The 23,886-nt window shown below is 51.4% G+C and overlaps 3 protein-coding genes across 3 annotated transcripts in view; 1 reads left to right on the top strand and 2 right to left on the bottom strand.

The window, feature by feature from the left end:
- Positions 1-1,040, bottom strand: part of LOC104387095 (protein-arginine deiminase type-1-like) — a 7,772-nt gene extending 6,732 nt beyond the window's left edge. The window contains exon 1 of the mRNA XM_009995787.1: positions 949-1,040. Within this exon, the coding sequence (XP_009994089.1) occupies positions 949-1,040 (92 nt within the window). The remainder of the gene's footprint in view (positions 1-948) is intronic.
- A 1,614-nt stretch (positions 1,041-2,654) lies between these two features.
- On the bottom strand, positions 2,655-15,293 carry LOC104387060 (protein-arginine deiminase type-1-like). Its single transcript, XM_009995748.1, has 16 exons — positions 15,202-15,293; positions 12,634-12,808; positions 12,132-12,201; positions 10,773-10,834; positions 9,834-9,951; positions 9,590-9,715; positions 8,801-8,976; positions 8,609-8,712; positions 7,661-7,784; positions 6,838-6,945; positions 6,595-6,746; positions 4,168-4,312; positions 3,713-3,806; positions 3,556-3,635; positions 3,007-3,132; positions 2,655-2,888 (listed from the first exon to the last, which is right to left on the bottom strand). The coding sequence occupies exons 1-16, from the start codon at positions 15,291-15,293 to the stop codon at positions 2,655-2,657; spliced, it is 1,986 nt and encodes a 661-aa protein (XP_009994050.1).
- Positions 15,294-22,175: 6,882 nt separating this feature from the next.
- The window catches only part of PADI2 (peptidyl arginine deiminase, type II), a 14,663-nt gene continuing 12,952 nt past the window's right edge, over positions 22,176-23,886 (top strand). Inside the window, exon 1 of the mRNA XM_009995786.1 lies at positions 22,176-22,267. Coding sequence (XP_009994088.1) covers positions 22,176-22,267 — 92 coding nt within the window. The remainder of the gene's footprint in view (positions 22,268-23,886) is intronic.

The following is a 23,886-nucleotide window of genomic DNA, read 5'->3' as shown; positions in this document are numbered from 1 at the left end:
AGCGCCCAAGGGCGTTTTTCCCCCCCCCCCCCCAAATGTTTGCATTTTGCAGAATCACAGAATGGTTTGGGTTGGAAGGGGCCTTAAAGACCATCTAGATCCAACCCCCCTGCATGGGCAGGGACACCTCCCACCAGCCCAGGTTGCTCCAAGCCCCATCCAACCTGCCCTTCAACACTGCCAGGGATGGGGCAGCCACAGCTTCCCTGGGCAACCTGGGCCAGGCTCTCACCACCCTCACAGTGAACCCTGACCGGTTGTTACCCCTCAAGAGTGGAAAAGCTGCTGTGTTTGGGCAGGCTGCAACTTGCCACACTCCTCTGTGGTGCAAGAGGCCACGAGCCACAGGCCAGGGAGCAAAAATGCTGCCCTGCAAGGAGGGAAACACGGATCCAACCCCAGGGTGGAGGGAAAAATCCCACCCTGGGGCCGACAGGAGGGAGTGCGATGGTCTCAGCAGAGGTGGGTTTGGGTGCTTTAAGGAAAATAGCACACGCAACCTCCCTTCCCCCCCAAAAAAGCAGCTGCTGAAGCTGGGGTTTTCAGGAAGCAAAAAGCAAAACCTGCTGTAGAAAAGCACTTGAAGTTGGGTCGGGGCCAGCAGGGAGGCTGAGCCACCCAGTGCCAGGAGGTGACTCCCCGGCAGTTTCGCCCTCCACATTCCCCCGAAACAAGGAAATATTTGCATTTTTTGCAGGAAGACACAGCAGCTCCTGGACTGGATGTGAACCTCAACCCTGGAACAACACTGAAAGCTTTATGCACCCAAAAATTCCCCTTGGAGAGGTGAGTCCTCAGCCGCAGCATCCCAGGGTTCCGAATCCCTTGGGAAAAGCATCCCCAAAAGCCGCAGCATCTGCCCCACCCTTTTTATCAGGTTGATTAAGGGGATAAAAAGCAAAAAAAGCAGGAGGATGTGGGATTTCCTCCCCCACCCCTCGGCCTTACCCACAGACATCCAGGGAGAGCTCAGTGCCCAGGACGCAGACGGTGCTGGTGGGACGCTGGGTGGAGAGCGGGACGCGGCGCTGCTGGGCCATGCTGGGCCAGCCCCTGGGGCACCCTTGGGTGCTGCAAGGGGTGGCACCAGGGGATTTATAAAGTCTGGTTGCTGGGAGGGGATTAATCAAAGCCTGGCTTAATCCCACCTCCAGGCTCTCAGCCTCCAGGGCTGGTTGCACAGGGTGACCAGCCGTGCTTCCCGGTGCTGGAGCAGGGATGGGGAAGGGAAGCACCCTAAGACACCCACGAGGGTGTTTTGTTCTTGTTGTTTTTCTTTCCAGGGTGGTTTGGATGGTTTCCTCCCCCCCTCTCTTAGCACAAAGAGAGGCTGATGTGACCAGCCACCCTTAAACCCACGCTGTAAAATATTCAGTGACACCAGAGCTGAGCTGGGGATGTGCCAGCACCAGGCTCTGAGAGGTTTTATTTCATCCTCCTCGAGGGTTTTCTTTGTCCAGCTGGAAAAACTGGCTTTAATTCTTCTAACAGGGGGAGTTGAAGGTGCAAAAATGGGTATTTTCCCCAGCCCTCGGGTGCTGCACGGGTTCAGGGGGTTGGTGTGTCACCTGTGGTGGGGACAACAGACCCTGCTGTGAATTCAGTGGTCTTTGTTTTAATTAAAATCCTTGTCTGGGCGTGGGAGAGTCCTTTGTGGATGCAGCTGTTCCCCCCACCCACTCCCTGGGGGGTGTGCACCACTGGAATTTTAATATCACTCCTCAGGACTGGGGAAACTCAGCTGAGCCATAACCATGGGGAAGAAGTGGATTTCTGGGGTTGAAAATCCTCTTTATGGTTAAAAAAGGGGTGCCAGGAAGGATTTGTGAGCCTTTTGGGGAACATCTGCCTGGGTTCTCCAGCAGCGCTCGCAAACCCCGGCACTTTGCTGGGGGTGTAGCTGTGCTTTTACACCTCAAAAAAACAGTGGGAGGAAAGAAAAATGCCCCAAAAGAAGTGGGTTTAAGCCCCAGAATATCTCCTGGGGTTGCAGAGAGTGATACCCAGAACAGGGAACTGGTTTCAGTTCCTGTTGGCAGGAGAGATGGGCAGGGGTGCCAGGTTGGGACAGGAAATGCCACACTTGGGTTGCCAGGAAAAGAGGCAGAGAAGGGGCAGCTGCAAGGGGGAAATGAAAGGTTTTATTTCACTGGGGATGGTGGAAAAGGCCCTGTCTCCATGCTGGGCTGGCGCAGAGAGCCAGTGTCTCCAAGGGAAAGGGGCTTTTTGGCTGATTGAGGGAATTCTGGAGGGAGTTTATTAACTACACACCTGGGATGTAAGACCCTTTTGCAGTGGGATGGAGCCTCAAACCCCCAACACAGCCTCCTTGCAGGCACCACACTCCTCAAGATGCTTCCATGTCCATCCTCCACCCACCAAGGTTGTCCCCATCCCATAAAACCACCAGAAACAAAAACATCTCCTTAAAAAAAAACCCAAATGGTTTCAAACATGTTCAACTCCAGCGCTGAGGAAGAAAGGGCAGGAGGTGGGGAAGAGCTGTGCCCTGAGTGTTCATGCAGCTTTATTAGCAAAACCCTTCATTTTGATGCATCTCCTGATGGTTTTAGCCCCATCATATGCACCTTCTGATGCATCAAATGCACCTTCATCCTCTAGCTGGCAGGACCTGAGCCCTTCCCCCAGGTCCTTCAAGGCACCATGTGCCACCACTTGAAGGCAAAGGGTTTCCGCAGGACGTTGGTGCCACAGTGGACCTCCCCACAGAGGACGTGGTAGGAGAAGTAGTCATCAATGAAGGTGCAGGTGAGGCCCAGGGGCTCCAGCAGCTCCCGTACCCGCGCCTCCAGGCAGCACTGCCCACCCACCTCTGGTCCAAAGGGCTTGGGGATGCCCAAGTGTCTGCCCAGCACCAGCATGTTCACCTGCAGCCAAACCAAAAGTCAGGGTTTTCCACCTGCCCCCCACCCCAGAAGGTGTGTTTGCATCAGGTGTGGAAGGAAAAAGAGGGGTGGGAGGGGAGGAGGTGCTGGGGGGTCTCACCATGTCTGGGAAGAGGGCTTCTGCACGGGAACCACTTAAGATGAAGAGCTGGGGGATATCAATGATGTCTGGCTCACTCAGGCCCAGCTCCTGCTTCAGGAGGTCACGGTTCCAGTCGATGCAGCGCTGCAGGGAGGGAGGACCTGGAATTGCCACCCCAGACCCCCACAACCCATGCACAGACCCATGGGACCTCTTTCATCCTGTCCAGATCCTCACCTGCTCCATTGCAACCTGCCCAGATCATCATCCACTCCCCATTGCACCTCATCCCATCCCTCTGAGCAACCTCCTGAACCCAACACCAACCCAGTCAGCCTCTCCCCTTCAGTCTTGACACCTCTGCTGTCACCTCCCAGCACCCAAGGGTGCCTGGCCACTTCATGGCTGCCCCTCTTGCCCACCTGCTTTCACACTGCACAGTGTAACTCACACCTCAGTTTCTTACTCTTCTCCCCAGGACCTCTAAAAATGCTCCCCCAGCGAGAAATCACCCATGTGCAAGCGAGGAGAGCGAATCCACCTAAATCCATGAGTGCAAAGACCCACCTGCACATGCCTGTTGTCCTTCCTCAGCGACTCATCCGCCAGGATCTCATCAATGCTTCTCCTCTCAGTGCCCTTCAGCCCTGCACGGGGACCAGAGCAGTAAGGGACACCGGAAGGGACACCAGTGGTCCTCACCATGCCACAGCGATGCCCTTACCAACGAGCTGTGAGGCTTCACCATGGCCCTGCCTCTGCTTCTCCTTGAAGAGCTGGTAGCAGGCGCTGGGACTGGCCAAGAGGAGCCGGAAACCCTGCAAGGGAAAGCCCAGGGCTCACACTTTGCTGTCACTGGGATATTTTATCCCACTGTCCTGCTGAGAGATGCTGCGCTGACCCCAAACCCCGCCCCTCATGTCACAGGGTACAGGAGATGCCACCACGGCCGGGACACAATCCAGGGACTCACCATATTCCAGGGAAGCCACCCCAAAAGAAGGTGCATCCCCCAGATGCACTAGGGAGGAGGAGAGATTGCAAAAAAAGGAGGGGATGGGGGGAGGGTTCTGGGTTTGTTTTTTTCCTCCAGCTGTAGAAGTCACCCCATGGAGGAGCAGGGACAGCTCTGGGGACAGGCCCAGGGACAGGCTCAGGGACAGGCCCAGGGACAGGTACCTTCCTGTCAGCAGCTGGGACGAAGGTGAGGAATTCATCCACGTGGCCCACAGCCAACCACTCCGAGTAAACCTCCACCGGCGCCTGGACCTTCTGGGCGTAAAGAAAATCCCGGACTGCCTTCGACATCCGTCGACCGGGGGCCCTGGGAAGCAGAGGGAGGAGGAGGAGGAAGAAGGTCACCATTGCACCCCTCTGCAAGATTTGCCCCCATCCTGCCCCCTAAATGTCATGCTGAGGGGGGAAGGTGCATCAGCACATCCCATTTTAATGAGGAACACTGGGAAGAGCCTGGAAATAGTCTAGGCATTATTTTTATATATACATATATATATATATTTACACAGCTCTGGAGCCCTCATCACAGGAAAGACAGAGCTGTTGGAGAGGGTCCAGAGAAGGGCCATGAAGATGATCCCAGGGCTGGAGCAGCTCTGCTATGAAAGCTGGGAGAGTTGGGGTGTTCAGCCTGGAGAAGAGAAGGCTCCAGGGAGACCTTAGAGCAGCTTCCAGTGCCTGAAGGGGCTCCAGGAAAGCTGGGGAGGGACTTCTTACCAGAGAGGGCAGTGATAGGACAAAGGGTGATGGTTTTCAACTGAAAGAGGGAAGATTTAGGTTGGACATCAGGAAGAAATTCTTCACCGTGAGGGTAGGAAGGTGCTGGAACAGGTTGTCCAGGGAGCTTGAGAAGCCCCATTCCTGGAGGTGTTCAAGGCCAGGCTGGATGGGGCTTGTGCAACCCGGGCTGGTGGGAGGTGTCCCTGCCCATGCAGGGGGTTGGAACTGGATGATCTTTCCAACCCAAACGATTCTGTGATTCTATGATATATTAATATACTATAGATAGATATTAATATATATTTTTAACTGTTAATATATAGAATCACAGAACGTTGAGGTTGGAAGGGAACTTAAAGGTTCCAACCTCCCTAACATGTGCAGGGAATGCCATGGGCACTAGACCAGGCTGCTCCAAGCCCCATCCAACCTGCCCTTCAACACTGCCAGGGATGGGGCAGCCACAGCTTCTCTGGGCAACCTGGGCCAGGGTCTCACCACCCTCATAGTGAAGGATTTCCCTCTAATGTCCAACCTAAATCTCCCCTCTTCCAGCTTAAAATCATTACTGCTATATCTATATGGTACATTAATATATTATGGATATATCTCTGTATTACCTATTAATACATTAATATAATATACACATTTAGACCCTATGCATCTCTAGGCATCTATGGATTCCATCTTCCATTCTCCTCAGGCACCTCTGGGTTTAATTTCCCTCATCCCTGTGAATCCTAAAGCTCTCCTTACATAGCACTTTGCACAGGGGTGAAGTTTTCTTGGGCAGACAGCAGCAGGAAAACATTAATTAAACTTCAGATCATTAGGGATAATTACGGTCCTGGCGAGGCTGGGAAAATGCCATTTAGTCATGGCCATAACCAAAGCAAAGCCCCTGGCTTGTAGCAGGCCTGAGGTGACAGCATCTCATTTGTTCTCCTGGATCAAACTCCATCTGCATTTGGTCCCTGTGTTATTTTTCCAGGGGGAAAAAAAAACAAACAACAACAAAAACCACCTCCTTTGTGGAGGATTTTGCAAGGCCCTGTTGTTCCCGTGGGGCTGCCTAGCACTGCCTGCCCAGAGCAGAACAATTTCCAGTTATTTAGGATTTTACCCTTTCCTGGATTCCCCTGTTTTTCCTTTTAATAGGAAGGGGGAGAAAAAAAATGCCCCTAGATGCTTACAGTGATGTAAGGATTGGAGCAAAAGCACCAGTGGTTTGGGAAAGGGTAATAATAGGAAGGGATTTGTCAGGGATGAGGGAATAATAATGTGGTTTGCTTCTTAAATCTGGGATTTCATACAATGGTTTCGGTTGGAAGGGTCGTTAAAGATCATCTAGATCCAACCCCCTGCATGGGCAGGGACACCTCCCACCAGCCCAGGCTGCTCCAAGCCCCATCCAACCTGCCCTTCAACACCCCCAGGGATGGGGCAGCCACAGCTTCCCTGGGCAACCTGGGCCAGGCTCTCACCATCCCCACAGGGAAGAATTTCCTCCTCATGTCCAATCTCAATCTCCCCTCTTCCAGTTTTAATCCATTCCCCCTCATTCCCATCCCTCCCTGCCCTTGTTCCAAGTCCCTCCCCAGCTTTCCTGGAGCCCCTTCAGGCACTGGAAGCTGCTCTAAGGTCTCCCTGGAGCCTTCTCTTCTCCAGGCTGAACACCCCAACTCTCCCAGCCTGTCTTCAGAGCAGAGCTGCTCCAGCCCTGGGATCATGTCCGTGACCTTTTGATTTGATGGGAACCATCCCCAGATTCTCATTTTGATGCCAATCAGTCCCAGGTTTCCACTCTGAAGAGTGCAATCCTTTCTCCTGTGAGGATTTTTGGTGCTGCCCTACATCCCACACCCTCACCAAGGCAGGGGGCTGCCGATCAGGATGCGGCCCAGGGGATACTCCTTCCCGCGCACCGTGACCGGGGGGCTGACGTCCAGGTTGCCAAAGGAGTCCAGGCTGGTGACTTCTTTCCCAGGGGGTTCACGGGTCACGTAGCCAAAATCAGGGCCCTGGGGAAAGAGGGGAGAGGTGATGAGGGCCTCCTAGGGGTGAGGGAATATTGGAGAGGAAAAAAAAAAGATGGATAACACAACAACGCACCAGGATCTTTTTAAAAGCAAAATCCTTCAAGCCTCTGTTCCTGGGAGAGTCGAAGACAACAGGGAAGCTCTTGTGTGGTGCTTCCACGTAGCCAAACTCCAGCTCATCCTGTTGGAGGAAGAGGAAGAGGAGGAAAGGCTCCTGGCAAGATGATACTAACTATCTCGGTGAGGTGTGTGGTGAGGGTGGAGCAGGAAATGGGACACACCTGACAAAGCCTGGCTATGTCCTTTAACCCCCAGGGAGGCAGCTGCCTTGCTCTCCAGGGGGGGGACACCCCACCCAGCATGGGTCACCCCTGGGGAAGCACAGGTCACCCCCTGGTCACAACGGGCAGGGCCAGCAGGGTTTGGGCACAGTGTAGGGAGCACAATGCACACAGCATGTTCTGGCCATGCTCTGTGGGGTCCCTCTTGCAGTGAAGACCTTCTTGCAAAGACCCATGGGGTCCCACTTGCAATGGAGACCCCTCTTGCAACATCCCATAGGGGCCCCTCTTGCAATGAAGTCCCCATTTGCAATGTCCTGTAGGGTCCTTCCTGCAGTGGGGACCCTCTTGCAATGTCCCATGAGGTCCCACTTGTAATGGGGTCCCCTCTTGCAATGACCTATTGGGTCACTCTTACAACACCCAGGTCCCTGGACAACATCCCTGTCTGTGTTGGCTGCCACCACCAGCAGCATGTCCCCATTGCCTGGTTCATCTCTTAACATCTGGGTGCTTCCCCCAGCAACTCCACTAGTCCCTCCCAGGGTGCCAGCAGTGGGGGTGACACCCTCCATGCCCCAGAAGAGCCATGGGTTACAAGCATTGTTTGATGACCTGGATCCAGCGGTCACTCCGGGTTTCCATCTCCGAGCAGATGGTCAGCTTGCAGTTGGCTTTCCTCAGCAGGACCTGGAGACCTTCCAGAAAGACTTTGTTGGGATCTGGGCCCTTCTTGATGCTGGAGGGAGAGAAAGGAGAGAAGGCTGCAAGGAGGGATCACAAGAAGCTCCCACCACAAACCCCAACTGTGCAGCCCATTCCTAAGTGTGCTGGGTGATAGTCCTGCATTGGGTTAGACCCTAGAGAGGGTCCTCCAGCCTTTCTCCTTGGGGTTGCAATAGATGCAGAGATGCCAGCAGCTTCCTTACCCAAACAATGCCTCCAGTACAGCCTGGCTCACCCTATGGCTGCTACATAGCAAAGAAGGCTCAAAAACTCCTCCTTTTAGAGTCCCCCAGGGCAGGAGAGAGATGGGTTGATGTCCCTCCTACCTTGGAGAATTAAGGAATGGTTTGGATTGGAAGGGACCTTAAAGATCATCTAGATCCAACCCCCTGCATGGGCAGGGACACCTCCCACCACACCAGGTTGCCCCAAGCCTCATCCAACCTGCCCTTCCACACTGCTAGGGATGGGGCAGCCACAGCTTCCCTGGGCAACCTGGGCCAGGCTCTCACCACCCTCAAACAAAGAATTTCCTCCTTGTGTCCAACCTAAATCTCTTCCAGTTTTAATCCATTTCCCCTCATCCCATCCCTCCCTGCCCTTGTCCCAAGTCCCTCCCCAGCTTTCCTGGAGCCCCTTCGGGCACTGGAAGCTGCTCTAAGGTCTCCCTGGAGCCTTCACTTCTCCAGGCTGAACACCCCAACTCTCCCAGCCTGTCTCCAGAGCAGAGCTGCTCCAGCCCTTGGATCATCTCTGTGGCCTCCTCTGGACTCCCACGACCTTCTTGTGTTGGGGGCTCCAGAATTGGTCACAGAATTCCAGGCAGGGTTTCACTACCTGCAAACAAACACCTCCAAAGGCAGCTGGGTGTTGGGTGTCATTATCCAGGGAGCCACGCGGAAAACCACCGTGTCCGTGAAAATGGGGGTGCCCAGTGAGTTCTGCCAGGGGTGAAAACAGCAGGGGGGGTTGATTGAAAACTCTCAAGGCTGGAGGACACTGCAGGGGAACGGAACCAACCCCACATACCTTATGGGTGACCTCCAGCAAGCTGGCACTGAAGGAAACCAACCCAGAGAAGCCAGCATCGGGGAAAGCCAACCCTTCAACATAGAAGGTGTTTTCTCCACTGCCAACGTGGTCCAGCACGTAGGAGAACTTGTCTGGCCCCAAGACGGGTTTGTAGCGGGGCTGTGAGTCACTCCCTGGAGAAACACCGAAAAAACCCAACCCAAGACCAGATGACCAACCTGTCCACCAGGCTGGAAGGAGGCACCAGCAAGGAGGTGGCTGATGCCAGTGTGGTTTGCAGAGGAATGGGCGTGTGTCCTCTCCTCTGGGGAACACACTTGATCTTCCCCATACAAAGAGGACTCTGTACCCTCAGGTCCAATCCTTTCAAGGTGCGTGGCTTCAGTTAAGCATCTAATGATATGCTTGGGCTCCCTGACCTGATTTTCAGCAGGGGAGCTGCAGGGGATCCAGCTCCTGGGGTGTGCAAAGGCAAAATGTACTGCCCAATGAGATGGGCTGCTTTGGAGGCCGGGTCCTTGTCCACACCAAAATGGTGCCAGGAACCATGCAGGGGTTTTCCAGCCCATGGGAATTCCAAAATGTCAACAACCCCACTGAGAAAAGCCTTTTTCTCTACGGGAACAATCAAGGGGGAAAGGGTAACTCCATCTTCTAGAATAGAAGAAGGGCTTTGGGGATACATTTCCAGGTGTCCAGCATTTAGCCATGGTGAACTGCAAAATGAGGGTTCACCCACCTTGGGGTCATGCATGGATATCTGGGAAGGCTGGAAGGAATACTCACGGATAGCGTGGAAAACCCGCACTTTGTCAGCGTCCGACTCGGGGACGTGCAGGACCACCTGGTAGTCAGCAAAGATGGCATTGGGACCCTGAGTCCTCAGCAGCATGACAGACATGTCCTGAAGGTCTGTGGTGGGGAGAAGATGGAGAAAGGAGACACGGAGAGAGGGGATGGGGGTGTTGCAAGTAGGAAACAGCCCCCATGAGATCTTTTGGGTCCTCTCAGGCTGCAGATGGGACCTTACCTGCAGTGGTCCTTATGCCCACCTCCTCACCATCTGTGTCCCCTGCTCCAGGGCTGTCCCGGTCACAGTTGACCAGCAACACGGCACCTTGCCCATCTGGACCCCATGTCCACCTGGCCTGGAGGAGAAACACCCAAAGGTGAGGAGAGAAACGTTTCCCCCATGCCAGTCTCTGGAAAAAATCCACCACCACGGCCACGCTTGGAGGACAACCCACAAAGCTGAGGTCTTGTGCAGCCTCGTCTATTGGAAGGTGTCCCTACTCATAGCAAGGGGTTGGATCCTGATGAGCTTTAATGTTCTTTCCAACCTCAACCATTCTACAATTCTATAATTGCAGAATAAAGGCTGGTGGGGCCAGAGCAGTGATCCTTTCAAGCCACCACATTTCCTAACCAGCTTCTAGCAGGGCCAGCAGAGTCTATTTCAGACAGATCTTCTCTTCTAACAAGCCAGAAAGTATCTGCCAGGCCTCACCTGGACAACATTAGGCTGTTTCTAGAAACACACCTCATTTTGATGTACAACTTGGGCTGCTGATCAGGCTGCAGCTAATTACCTGGGTGTAAGTGCTTGGGTATGTGCAAATTTGTTGCCAAGGGGGTAAGTCTCTTGCTGTATGCAAAGCCTGCAAATGACTCATTTGGTGGCATGTCCCACGTCCAAAAAGGAATCCAAAGCCAGGCAAGACAAGACAGCAGAGTATTTTTCTCCTGTATGATCCTTGGGGTTGGACTGGAGAGGCAGGAGAGTTTGGCATGGAATAAGAACGTGTTTTCCTCCTCATTTAGTAGGCTGAGAATTTGCCAGCTTGTTTTCTTGAATTCAGATCCCACCCAAGTCCCTCTCCATCCTGGGGGTTCCTCAGGGAAGAGACAGCAAATGGCTGCACCCTGCCTGGACCCCCTGTACGTTGCCTACAGCGAAGTGTCTCCTTACCTTGTCCTTCCCTTTGCTGTTCACTCTGCCATTCCGGTTCAAGTCCACGTCCAGGGATATGTCTGAAACATCAAGAGAGCAGGATGGCACCTGGCAGGGGAACAAGCTCTTGGTGGCACCTTCGGCTTGTCCTCAGCATGAGTCACCCAACACTGACCCCACCTTCACACCCTGAAGCTGCTCCAGACCCAACATCTCCAATGAAACACTGATGGAAAAGCCAACCTGATGGCTTCTTCATGGCTTCCCCACTTTGGTCTCCAGCTATCTTCTGTTTTGGTTTCCCCAGCAGGGATGCACCCACTTCATGGCATATTTTGTGCCTTCACCAAGTTCAAGGGTCTTTTGTAAAGCCAAAACATGTGTCCTTGGTTGAGTGGACATATAAATAATTACTAGGCTTGGTGCAACATTTGAGAAGGATTTTCCCTTAAAGAGCTTTTCTTGGCCCAAATCTCTGCCTCTGCTGCAATCAAGCTGAACTTCCCCACCAAGCTCATCTAAAACCTGCCTAAACCTTCATTAAAACTATCTTAATACAGAAACTCCTCCAAATGGGATATGTCACATGTGGAAAACACAGGCACTGAAGCAGAGATGGTCCTTCTTGATGCAGAGAGGAGGACTTGGAGAAGCTGGAAATGAAGCTTTAAATCTCAGCAAGCGAAGAGCATTTGTAAGGCAAAAGCCTCATGGAAAGTGGTGGCCCCAGATGGCTCCAGTGGAGCCCCATCCAGTCATGGGACGTGGGAAACCATCAGCCTCTACAGGTCCAATTTTGGGAGGCATATGCATAAGTTAAGGACACAGGTCCGACTTCCATGTGAACACTTTGAAAAATCCTAAATTTAGGGTAATTAATCCATCCAAGTGGAAGGCTCTAGACTGGTTGTCTAGACTCCCTTTGTAGTCAGCAGAGGAAAGCAGGCATTTCAAGGGTATGATTCATCTCATCCTAAACTTCTAAAATAGGTCAGACAACTACACTTTGGTGCCTCTTCCTCTCCCCTAACTGCAACAGAGGTTGAGGAGGGGTACATTGGCCAAAGCTGGGTGAGATTATCTCCTTTGGATCATCTTCTGCCAACGCAATGGTCTTGGCAAGCAGAAGAGAAGACTTGGTGTGTGTGCTTTGGGTGGGGACATGGCCCAGCCTGTGTCTTTTTTGCACCATATAAGGCAGCATAATAACATTTTAATTATTTCCCTCTTGCTTGTCAGCATCAGTCAACACCCAAACCTTCATTGCACATCAGACGGGCCCGCGCCCCCCACTTAACTCCCATCCCATGGACCCAACTAGATGTTGGCATCAAAAAGGGTTGGCTGGCTTCAAACAAGCTTTGGTGGAACACCTACCTACACAGGTGAGATACAACCAAGCCACTGAGAGCTCATTGTCTTCCCGTCCATAGTATGAAATCTTAACCTGCAAAGACATCACCAGATCATGACCCAAGTCCTGTCATGGTGAGTAGGTTTTCTCACTCATTGACGTGACCAATCAATGCTACACAAGTAGCTTGTGGAGGGCTCATCATAATTCAGCTGAACCATTCCTGCCTGCTTCAACATGAAAAGTTGGGAGTATTTTTGCTGCCTGGCATGGAGCTTCTGCCACCAGCTTTTGCAATCACTCCTACCTCATCTTTAGGACACAACATGTGATCTCCTTCTCCTTCTTGGTTTCATTTTTCGTACATCATGATTACACAATTCTTTTTACATTTGAGTTTTCTCCGTGGAAATGAGCCCCATGTCAGCACTACCTAGAAATGCTTCAGCAGGCCCATCATCTTCCCTTCATTCCTGGAAAATTTGACTCCACTTTCCAGTTTTGGTGCATAAAAAAGCAACTCACCTTATTGTCATTGACTGTTGTGCTGGTGACATCGATGGTCACTACAATCTCAATATCAGGCTCCAGGGGCCACCTGGAGTTAATCATGGGTCTGGTGGTGGGGTTGTGGATCATGTGGACTGTAACTGCAGAGGTGGCATAGACATCAAATGACGTGGCATCTTTGGGGGTTGATCTGAAACAGAGAAGGTTAGTGACCAAGCTGTCCCTCCTGTTCTCCTCTGTGGAGCCAAATGCATGAACCCGGAATTAAAATCCAGCTTTAACTGGGTGGAAAGGACTCAGAAACCATCTCTGGGTGATGAAATTCATTGTCTGAATTTTATGTGTATTATCTCTGTGGTGATGTTGAGCAAGCAGAGCTCTCACTGGAGCTCCAGCACGTCTGCCTGTGGTTAAGCTTATACTGGGAATCACTGAAGTTTGGGCATCCAACCTCCCTCCACAACAACAAGAAAACCCCCAAAATTTCAGCATCCAATGACAAAACCCCAACAAAGAACCAGGGCAATGTTTGATGCCAACCACCCGGGGAGATGCTTATTGTTGTACCATCCCCTGATCTGAGAGATGCCCAAACTGGAGTGGAGCCTGAATCTGAGCATGGAGAACCCACACCCCACCTCCATGACATCCCTTGCCTTTGAAGTGCTGCCTACCTGCTCATTACAGCCCCAGCACCTCCATCCCAGGAGCACGAGTGCTCCAACCTGTCTGCCATCAGGAACCAGCCTCCCTGGCCGCATGCAAAAAGGGCCAGAGTGGTCAATGTGAACAGCAAGAAAACATAAAATAATAAAACAACCCACGGGAGAGATTTGTTCCTGGTGTTGCTCTTGGCATAGTACCCCTGGTGCCTGCAGCAGCTTGTAAGCGGAGATTAAAGCCTCATCTCACTTGTCACCCCTTTTATTTAACAGCGCCCGACATCGTAAATCCACCCGCGCGCTGTCGCACGCCACGGCTCCTCCAGGTTTGGGTCTGTTTGCCCAAACATCATTTTACATGTTGCCCAAACAACATTTTACAGCCCTCACATCTCAGCACCACCACTGAATCCCCATCCTGCTCCATTTTCTGCCCCCAAACAGACCAAACCACGAGTCAAAGTTTGACCCATTCATCACCTGCTCTCCAGGAACAAAATTATCCCATTTTTTTCTTACTTGGAAGAACATCCACTCTCTGCTGGGTTGGACCAGAGCTCAGATTTTGCTACTGAGAAGCCAAATCAGCCCTTTTTGGGGCTTAGGCCTTGTGTTTAAATGAAGCTAGGCTTGCTTTGAGTTCAAAACCAGGAAAAAAAAATAAATGCAAATAATAGGTTTTATATAGGTGGAGGGAAAAAAAGAAGATGACTTTCTCTCCATCTGAAGCCTTTCTGGGGGGACAATGGCACCTCCTGGCCCAGCTCCAACACACAACCTCAATAATTGCCCCAGATGCGATGCCGACTGGCTTGTTCCTGTAGCCTCTATCATGATAAACATGATTTATTGAATAATGACAAGGTGACAGCAGGGTAAACACAGCCACACATCTGGCCAATAAAGCAACCCCCAGAATGCACGTTAGGGAAAAGAAAAAAAAAAACTCTTCATGAAATCACCCATGAAAATCCTTCTGGTAGAATTTTTTCTGCCTGAGCCACACATTTTATTCTTTACCCCATTTTAGCCAAGTTGCTTGTCTTGAATTGCTCTTGCCCAATGTTTTCACAGCCAGAAATAGATCCCGCTCAGCCGGGGTGTGCTTGGGCCTTGCCTGCAAATCGTCACGGCTCGGCTACGCTTTGACGCCTCCCGTTTGCAAGACGTCCCTCCTTTGGGTGCAGCTCCCCACAGGACATCATCCTCTAAGACAGACCCAGTGGGACGTGTCCCTCGTGCACCAAAGGAACTTAGAATCATAGAATCATTCAGGTTGGAAAAGACCTTCAGGAGCATTAAGTCCAACCATCAGCCCTACACTCTGTGACCACTAAACCATTTCCTGAAGCACTATGTCTACCCATTGTTTGACCCACCTCCAGGGATGGTGCCTCCACCACCTCCCTGGACAGCCTGTTCCAAGGCCTCACCACTCTTTCTGTGAAGAAATTTTTCCTAATATCCAATCTGAATCTCCCCTGGCACAATTTGACCCCATTTCCTCTTGCCCTATCACTAGTCACTAGGGAGAAGAGGCCAACACCTGTCTCACTACACCCTCCTTTCAGGTAGTTGTAAAGAGCAATGAGGTCTCCCCTCAGCCTTCTCCAGGCTGAGCAGCCCCAGCTCCCTTAGCTTCTCCTCATAAGACCTGTTCTCCAGACCCCTCATCAGCCCAGCTGCCCTTCTCTGCACCCTCTCCAGCACCTCCATGTCCTTCCTATACTGCGATACCCAAAACTGCACCAAGTGCTCGAAGCCCTTGGATGAACTCAGAACATGGGCTCAAAATGTGCTCTAATTTTGACCCCCGAGCACCTATTTATCCAAACTAAGAGCAAAACCCACCGTTGGGCTCCCCCAAAAACCCATGACCATTCTAGAAAAGGATGGGGATGCCCCAAGCCCAAAGTCTTACCGGCGCGTGTCGAGGAAGACCTCGGTACCCAACACGCAGACAGCGTAGCTGGCGCGGCTGGTGGACATCTGCACGACATGACGTTGGGGCATGATGTGCTGGGGAATGCAGCAAGAATGTGAAGGAAGCTACTGCCTGCCTTTGTAGGTAAACCAGCACGACTGGATTAAAAGGCAGGGGAATTTTAACTCCTCCTTCCCTCGATGACGGGGTTCAGGCAGGGGACCCTGCGTCTCCACCTCCACCACCCAACAAGCTGCCGCCCCACTTGGGGAGATGGAGGTGATAAGGCAGCCCCTGGGCAAAACGGGAGGCTCTGGGGAGGGGACATGGGGCAGAGGGGCAGGATGGGGTGGTTGACACCCAGCCCTGCCCCGGGATGCTCAGCAGCAAGCTCTTCTGGGGCTTATTCTCACCTTTTCATTCCCTTAGAGCTTCATGTAAGGACTCCAAAGCTTAATGTATTAAACGTTTCATTCCTCCTGCTGCACAACCTGGTTGTTTAGGGTTATTACAATACATGGTATCATTAAATAAAGCATTTCCCTTAAAACAACCCAAATTTTCCATCTAGCCTCTCTGCAGGTGACTCACAGCCTCAGCTACCCCATTAGGGCAATGCCCGAATAAAGCCTGACACAGGGAAATGTTTGTTCAGGTCAGTCCTTCCCATCATAACAACTCCCCAGGAGAGCGACGAGCAGAAACAAGTGCAGGGAAAACTGGTTATTTGGCAGGCAGGGAAGGGGAAAAAAAACCCAAACAACAACAACAAAACAACAAGAGGCTTTCAGTGGAAATTAAAACTCCTCAGTGTTTTGCTTGGACTTTGTGTTTCAGGAGAATTGGGGTTTTTGGGGCGTGCAGCAAAGCTCCCATGAGAAACATCCCCATCACTGGGAGATGTTGTCTGCTGGATGTAGCCAGTTCTCTCCAGGCCACCACAGGAGGCTTCACCTGCCTGCAAAGATGGAAACAGGATGAGATAAATTGTGCTGAACCACAGAATCACAGATTTGTCATGGTTGGAAAAGACCTCTAAGAGCACAACATCCAACCGTCGACCTCCATCCCCCCCAAAAAAAAACAGAGCATATCCCAAAATGCCTCAAGAAGTGCCTCCTGAAGTGTCACCTGATGGTGGGAAGGAGGTCTCCAGCATGCTTGGGGATGGAGGCAGCAGTTAAGATGGAGGGAAAAGGCAGCACAGGGATGGAGAGCACACCAACAGCCCTGCTGCGGCAAGGTTCATTCTCATAGTGAAGGGGACAGGGCGATGCGGTCCCCATTCCCATGGGTCATTAGAGATGCAATGGGCAGGAGAGGGCTGGAGCCAGCAGTAACCCAGGCTGGCCAGCAGCAGGACCCCTTGTGAATCAAAAAGGTCAAAGCAAGCTCAGAGGAACTAGGAGGACCCATCCCCACCACTGCACTGAGCTGCATGTCCTCAGCTGGAGGAGCAGTGATCTGTATACGCCTTCTCCTGCTAGATCAAACCAGCTGCTGTAAACATCTCCCAGCCAGGCTACATTAAAGGGCTCCTTCCAACTTTAATTGCAGCAGGAAAAACCCAGCAGCACCATGTCTTGTATGTGAGCACAGCTTTAATAAGATCCTGGGACCCTGCTGGCACAGCTAGGATGCTCCAGTGGGGAACGCTAGCGGCACTTCCAGCTTCTCCAGGACCTCACCTTGCTTGAGATTTTTAGATAAAATTCCATTTCCTGAAACCCAGCCAAACTCCTGATGCTCATGGACTTGTGGGGTTTGTTGGTTCTTCAGCCCTTCTGGGGGATCACAAGCCTTCATGCACCCCCTAAAACCCTTTAAGCTGGGGCAAAGCAAAGCCAGCATGGTGGGCAAGGAGCTCACTGCATCCTCCAGGGAAGAGTCTGGCCATGGCAGCATATCTACCAAAGAGTTGGAATTCCCACTAGCAGCTGCTGGTCACGCTGGTTTAGACTGGGCATGGTGCTGAGCTTGCTGCCTGCTGTGATTTTAGGACTGTATCCTGCTCAGCTGGTTTGAGCCCTGTGCTGGACAGGGAACACACCTTAATCCCCACAGGGTCAGGCTGGTAAGGTCTATAATCTGGAGGGAGGTGGAGAACGGTGGTTTCAGGCTCCCAGCAAACACGAGGGCTTCAACAGAGGGTTGGAGAGCATCTGCTTCTCCAAACTCCCACAGGATCATGCTCCTCCAGAAGAGATGGAGGCACAGGGCTGAAACCTCATCTTCATTTTGGGTTTGGGTTTTTTCTCAGCACGTTTAGTCACAGCACATTCTGAGCCACCACGGTCACTGTGGATGCTCACTCAAGCCCAAAACACCTCGTCTTGGTTGGGTGGTACCTACACTCAGCTTTTCTTCCTCCTCCACCTGCTATTAGCACTGACATGCCCGTGCACAGGGAGAATGACAATTTTAAGCCATCCAGCCCATTCAGAGCTGAGTGTTTCTTCCTAATAACACCTTGTTGCTCTTAAGATCCCTGGGACACGACAGATGGGATCCCACCTCTCCAGCAGATCAAGTGAACCTTGTTTTTTTGGGGCTCACCTCGTCTTTTCCCCCAATTTCAGCCTGTTTCTAGCCATGATGGAGCAAGACCTGACCCTCTGCCAGTGCTCCTCCAAGAACCCCACTATTAGCCCAGACTTCCCCAGGGCGTTTCTTCTCTCCCGTCCTGCGCCGCCACTCCATCAAGGAAAGTCTGATAATCTCCCTAAGCTGCTAATTACACCTTATTTATTACTCTGCATGTGTAATTGCAGGCAGGAACTTTTAAGAGCCATGTCAGCCTAATTACTTGCAACAGGGCAAGGCATGGAACCAGTTATCAAGTCCCGCTCCAGTTTGCATGAAGGTTTATTTTCTTTAGGCGCATAGCTGGAACAGCCTGGCAGGAGCATCCCAGACAGGCATCAAGTCCCCTCCCAGGGACCTGCCCTCCCCATCCCACTTGGAAGCCAGGAAAGAAGGGCAGCAGGTTGGTTTGGCCCAGTAAAAAAATGTTTTTCAAGCCAGTAAAACTAAGAGAGGTTGGTCCCAAACCTGGTAAAACATCCGGGGCCAGGACTTGTCAGAGCTGGCTTTACAACCATCTCCTCCTCCTGGGTGAGAAAGCACCAAAAATCCCCCTCCATCCTTTCCTGTCCTCAAAATGAAGGTGTCTGCCTGCTGGGAGATTTCCTACCTGGGAATCCAAGAGCAAAGCATCCCATAAAACTGCTTTTCCCCCCTGAGGCTGGAGCCAAGCACATACCCCTGTGCTTGCCCTGCCCACGCTCTCCCCCAGCTTTGCATTAAAATTGCTGCCCTATAAATATCACCCTGGCTGGGGCGTGCTGGATGCCTCCCCCAGGGAGAGCAATAAAGCTACAGGGTAGACTCAGCTTCACCCAAGCTCCTTCATCTTGCCAGTGGGTTGGTTTCACCTCCTCGAAGCTGCCTGTCTCTTCCAAAATAAAGGGCAGGAATGGGCAGGAATAGGCAGTTGCCTCGTGGCTCGACTGGGACAGGCACCTGTTTGCACCTCCTAAATGCAAAAGGTCAGCTTGAAAGGACTCAGCGGGGGGAACATTTCCCCTCCCACTCTTTGCACTAAGGCACGTGCAGAAAGAGAGTCACCAAACCACCCCAAGACCCCTCACCAAGCAGCCAAGGAGCTTAAAACCCCCTTGCACCCACCGGCTTGGCCTCCTTGGGCAGGAGGTGCTGGATGATGCACACGTGAAAAGCCTCAGCAATCAGCTCCCTGGAGTTGTTTGGAAGCTCCAGTGTTGGGATCTCTTCCCAGGTCCTGGAAACTAGGGCAGGCAGAGATCCATCAGTGGCAGGGAAGTTTATACAGAGCAGCTTCTGACCTGGCAGATCTGATTTTAAATAAGAAAACAAAGAACTCCTCTGATCAGATTTGACTGTAGCCACAAACCCCCAGACATCTACATACGTGTGCACATGTCTATCTACACGTGTCCTGGGATGGTTTACCACCTCTGATCTGCCACCTGGTAACCCAGAGCTCAGCCCACATGGCAAATAGCACTTCTGCACCCTGAAAAAAACAGCCCATTCTTGCAGGAGAAATCAAATTTTATTTAATAACTGGGGGGAATTCATAGAATTGTGTTATTGTAGAGTCCCAAACTGGCTTGGGCTAGAAGGGACCTTGAAGATCATCTAGTTCCAACCCTCTGCATGGGCAGGGACACCTCCCACCAGACCAGCTTGATCCAACCTGCCTTTGAGCACTTCCAGGGATAGGGCAGTTACAACTTCCCTGAGTAGCCTGTTCCAGTGTCTCACCACCCTCACACTAAAGAATTTCCCCCTAACATGTAACCTAAATCTCCCCTTTTCCAACTTAAAACCATGACACCCCTCATCCTCTCACTCTGATCCCTTGTCAAAAGTCCCTCCCTGGCTTTCCTGAACCTCCTTCAGATACTGAAAGGCCACAGGAGATGGCCACCTCTCATGCAACGGGGACAGGTAAGTCCTTGTACTGCCCTCAGCACCAGACACAGGTATGGGGAAGATGTCTTGGGTGCCTCTTGGGTGCAATTGCCCAATTCCTCCCCAAATGGAGACATTGCAAGTGGTGGGGGCTTTGCCAAAGCCTCCCCAGGAAGGATTTAACATTTTCCTTGCTGCAACCATTGCTGTGGCAACTCTGCAAAGACCTCCCCAGGTTTGCAAATACCCCAGAAACTTTACAAAGAACCTGCATGGCTTGTAAAGAACCTCCAAGGTTTGCAAAGTCTCTAGGAAGCTTGCAAAGAACCCAGAAGGTTTGGAAAGAGTACAATAAGCTTTTGAGAGACCCCAGAAGCCTTGCAAAGACTCTAAGAAGCTTTGAAAGACTCCACACAGCCAGCAAAGACCAAACCTGGTGTCCAAAATTCCAGGAAGCTTGCAAAGACCTTAACCTTGTTCCACACCAATGCCACAAAGACAGGAACCAGTGCAGTGATGGGGAAATGGGCTCTACCAGCCCTTTGGCAGCCAGGACCACCCAAAAAAAACAGGACCATCCAAAAAACCAACCCAGGGCCCCCAGGGTTTCAATCCCATCTTTGCTGAGGGCACTTGCTCCCAAGGGTCCACAGGTCTCCTTCTGCCTGGCAAGTGCTGGGGGCTTTTACCCACGTCAGCACCATCAGGCCAGCTGGACCAGAGGGGATATAAACACATTTATATTTAGATGGATAAACCAAACCCATGACCAGCTCTGCATGATTTTAAAAAACACAAGTGATGTGGTGACCCTGGGGTCTTTTCTGTAGGGATTTGGGATTGGGTTTGGTGAGGTCTTTTTTTTTGAAGAAAAGGAGGATTTCAATAGCATGTGTTTTCCTCACTGACAAATGAAATACTAAGTCAACAGGTGCAAGATTGGAGGAATTAAAAAGGTGGGGAAAAAATTGCTTTTTGCTCATTTTCCTCCAAACTGAAGAGGTTTACACCTCTATTTCCTGAGCCCACAGGTTCCAGGGAGGTAAGGCCATCCCAGCCCATGCCCTGCCAGCTGCTGGCTCTGCCTTGGGGTAAAAAGAGGAGAAATCAGTCCTATATAGTGCTGGAGAACAGAGCCTGATGTGCAAACAGAATACAGTTTTGGGAGCTTTTTTTTCTTTTTAAAATTACTGCTCCTCCTAGTTCCTCTTTCACCAGTATTTCTTACTACTGGTGGTTTAAACAGAAAGGGGTTAAATAGATAAATCACGATGCTTCTCAGGAGGAACATTTTCCAGCTGGGAGCAGATCAGCTCCTAGGGTGTCTCAACTGGGGGTCACTTAACCCAAGCCCCCAGCATGTTTTGCACCACAGTGGTGCCAGCCTGGCCACCATGTTCTAGGAAAAGCACAGTCTGAGTTTAAAAAGTGGGTTAGGTTTTATTATATTCCTCTGGGAGAACTTCTACAGCCTTTAAAAAAATATCCCCATTGTCACAAATATTATTTTTGCTTATGCAGAAAAGCAGCAAAACTACCCTGTTTTATGTGGAAGGGGGTTGGTGTTCCCAAGTGTTTGCTCAGCAACACAAAGGCCTCACTCACATTTGCTCAGGTTATGGCCAAAAAAAAAAACAACCCACCCAACAAGGATCTACTTGATATGGGAAACTAGATTTGAGCTTCTTTCCTACACCTCAGCCAGGGAGAAAAGAGAACACAAAAAAACAGAAGTCTGAAAGGGATATTAAAAATGAAAACATCAACCTGAAGGTTTCTGCTCCTCACTAATTGCTTGTGGCTTCCAAAATCTGGGGCAGAAGTTTGGGTTTTTCAATGAATATTTAGCTTGATGTTAATAAATAATGCAAATGTCTACATGGGCAGCAATTGCTCTGCTGGGTTGACTGTTCAAAACCACCTCTGATTTGCCCACACTGGCAACTTACTCCCTCTGAAAATAAGCAGGGTTAAAAAAAAAAGAAGAAAAAAGGAGTGTCCTGCTCTAGCCTAAGGGGTAGGAAATTGTATTTCTTCTTCCTCAGAGCAGCAAGAGCAAATAAATAAAAGAGGGGATACCCTAAGGATTCAAACACCAGCTGAAACCTGGAAAAAAATCACCTCCTTGTTGGGCTGCTTGTCCCTGTTTGGGGTCAGATGCTGGAGGGACAGGAGTTGGGAACAGCTGGGGGAGCTCCTTGCATAGGGCTGGGAGGTGGGTGGGCTTTGGGCCAGCTCCCCCTCCCTCTCTATCCCTTCCCTCCCCCTGGAGATCATTTTCCTGGGGCTTTAGAGGGTCCAATCCAACCGCCCCCTCCCTTCAGCCCCGGGTGGAGGCTGCAAAGTTGTCATCCCGAACTTTGCAGAGGAGCCAGTTGAGAAGGGAGACGTGCCAGGGAGGAAGGAGAAGCAGCTGGATGCTGGTGGGGGAGCTCAGTGGCACCCAGAGCAGGTGGGGAAGAGGGTGCATGCCCATCCTTGAGGTGTCTGGGCTGCGTGGGGACAGGCCAGGGGACATGGCAGGGGACCGCACACTCCGGCTGCAGCACGGGAACCGCATCCAGGCCCTGTGTGTGCTGGGCACTCACATCACCACCGACCTCTATGGGTAAGTGGGACACCCCAATACTCCCTTCCCTCCCTCTACTTCTGCACCTTCACTTCTCCCCTCACCTTTTCCCCGTTTCTGCTTCTGAAAATCCGCCCCCCTTTCCTCATTTTTCCTTCTTCCCCAAAACCCCGACACTGGTTTAAATGTGATTCACGAGGGAAATCCTCCCTGGGCTTTGGGAACCTGCACGGGTCCTGGGAAAGCTTTCAGCATGAGCTCTTGCATGATTTGGTATTTACCCCAAGCCTGCAATGGTGACAGGTTGGATCCATCTGAGCTCAGCAGAGCCAGTGTCACCTTGGAAAGCTTCTGGAGGGATGAGCAGGAGCCACAGGGATGGACCCCAAAGGGAGGGATACAGCTGGGAGAGGGAAGGAAAACAAGATCTAGTGACCAAGCAGCATCCTGGGAAAGCATCAAAGTCCCCACAACACCAGCCTTGAACCCCTAAGACCCACCTAAGAGAATTATTCCCTCAAAGGCAAAAGTTCCAGAGCTCATTTCATGGTTAATTCTGGTCTTTGTTGTTTTTGCAAATCCCACCCTTGATACTCAAGCCGAGCAGTGCATTTACAACCTATCTGGCATCTTTCTGGATCAAATCTCCTCCCAGTGGGATTCCCAAAACCCAGAAACAAGGAAACCAAACCTGTTTTTCTGTGCATTAATTTAACAATCTAAAAAATGCCCGGGCAGCAGCAAAGAAGTGCTCAGATTTCCTCTCTCTCCCCCCCTCCTGGTCTGGGTTTGTCGGGGCTGGCAACATCCAGAAAGCAAATAAATGATGTTGTAACAGATACAGCATCAGCTCTCAGGTGTCAGGATTGCTCAACAGGAGCCTTCACCTCAGGAGCTGCAAGCTTCCCAAAAATAATAACCCAGGAAAAATAGGGAAATTAAGGACAAGGAGCCAGGCGAGGGAATGGGGATGCATACAGCAGCTGGAGAAACACAAGGGTGTGTAGGAGCAGGAGAGGTGTAACAGCAGATGCTTCAGGGTTGGATAAAATCAGCCCAAAAATGAGAGATTCCCATGGTAAATTCCCTGGGTTGGGTTGGCATGTTGATTCCATGAGCTGTTAAATGCCAGGTTTGGAAAATAAAGAGGGATTTCTCCATTGAAGTGCAAACCCGTGGTTTGGTTCTTGCAGCCCCGAGTGTTTTGGCTGTGACTGTTCCAGATCACAATCTGCACCCACAGCTGGAAAACAGACTCATTTTGCTAAAATAGCATCATGGAATGGGTTGGGTTGGAAGGATGGATGACCTTAAAGATCATCGAGTTCCAACTTCTCTGCATGGATAACAGTATCCCAGGCTGGTTTGGGTTGGAAGGGACCTTAAATATCATCCAGTTCTACACCCCCTGCATGGGCAGGGACACCTCCCACCAGCCCAGGTTGCTCCAAGCCCCATCCAACCTGCCCTTCAACACTGCCAGGGATGGGGCAGCCACAGCTTCCCTGGGCAACCTGGGCCAGGCTCTCACCACCCTCACAGCAAAGAATTCCCTCCTCATGTCTCACCTCCATCTCCCTCTTCCAGTTTTAATCCCTTCCCCCTTGTCCTCTCCCTCCCTGCCCTTGTCCCAAGTCCCTCCCCAGCTTTCCTGGAGC

This window comes from Chaetura pelagica, unplaced genomic scaffold, assembly GCF_000747805.2.
Source record: "Chaetura pelagica isolate M959 unplaced genomic scaffold, ChaPel_1.0 scaffold234, whole genome shotgun sequence".
In the NCBI taxonomy this organism is placed as follows: Eukaryota; Metazoa; Chordata; class Aves; order Apodiformes; family Apodidae; genus Chaetura; species Chaetura pelagica.
This window is presented reverse-complemented; position numbering and strand designations above follow the sequence as displayed.

Bases quoted from the DNA above. Each gene is read 5' to 3' on its own strand.
- LOC104387060 (XM_009995748.1), bottom strand. From the start codon at position 15,293: ATGCCCCAACGTCATGTCGTGCAGATGTCCACCAGCCGCGCCAGCTAC. The intron at 4,313-6,594 runs GTGAGGGTGTGG...TCTGCTTCCCAG, and splicing joins ATCGGCAGCCCCCTGCCTTG to GGCCCCCGGTCGACGGATGT. The intron at 2,889-3,006 runs GTGAGACCCCCC...GTTTGGCTGCAG, and splicing joins AAGCCCTCTTCCCAGACATG to GTGAACATGCTGGTGCTGGG.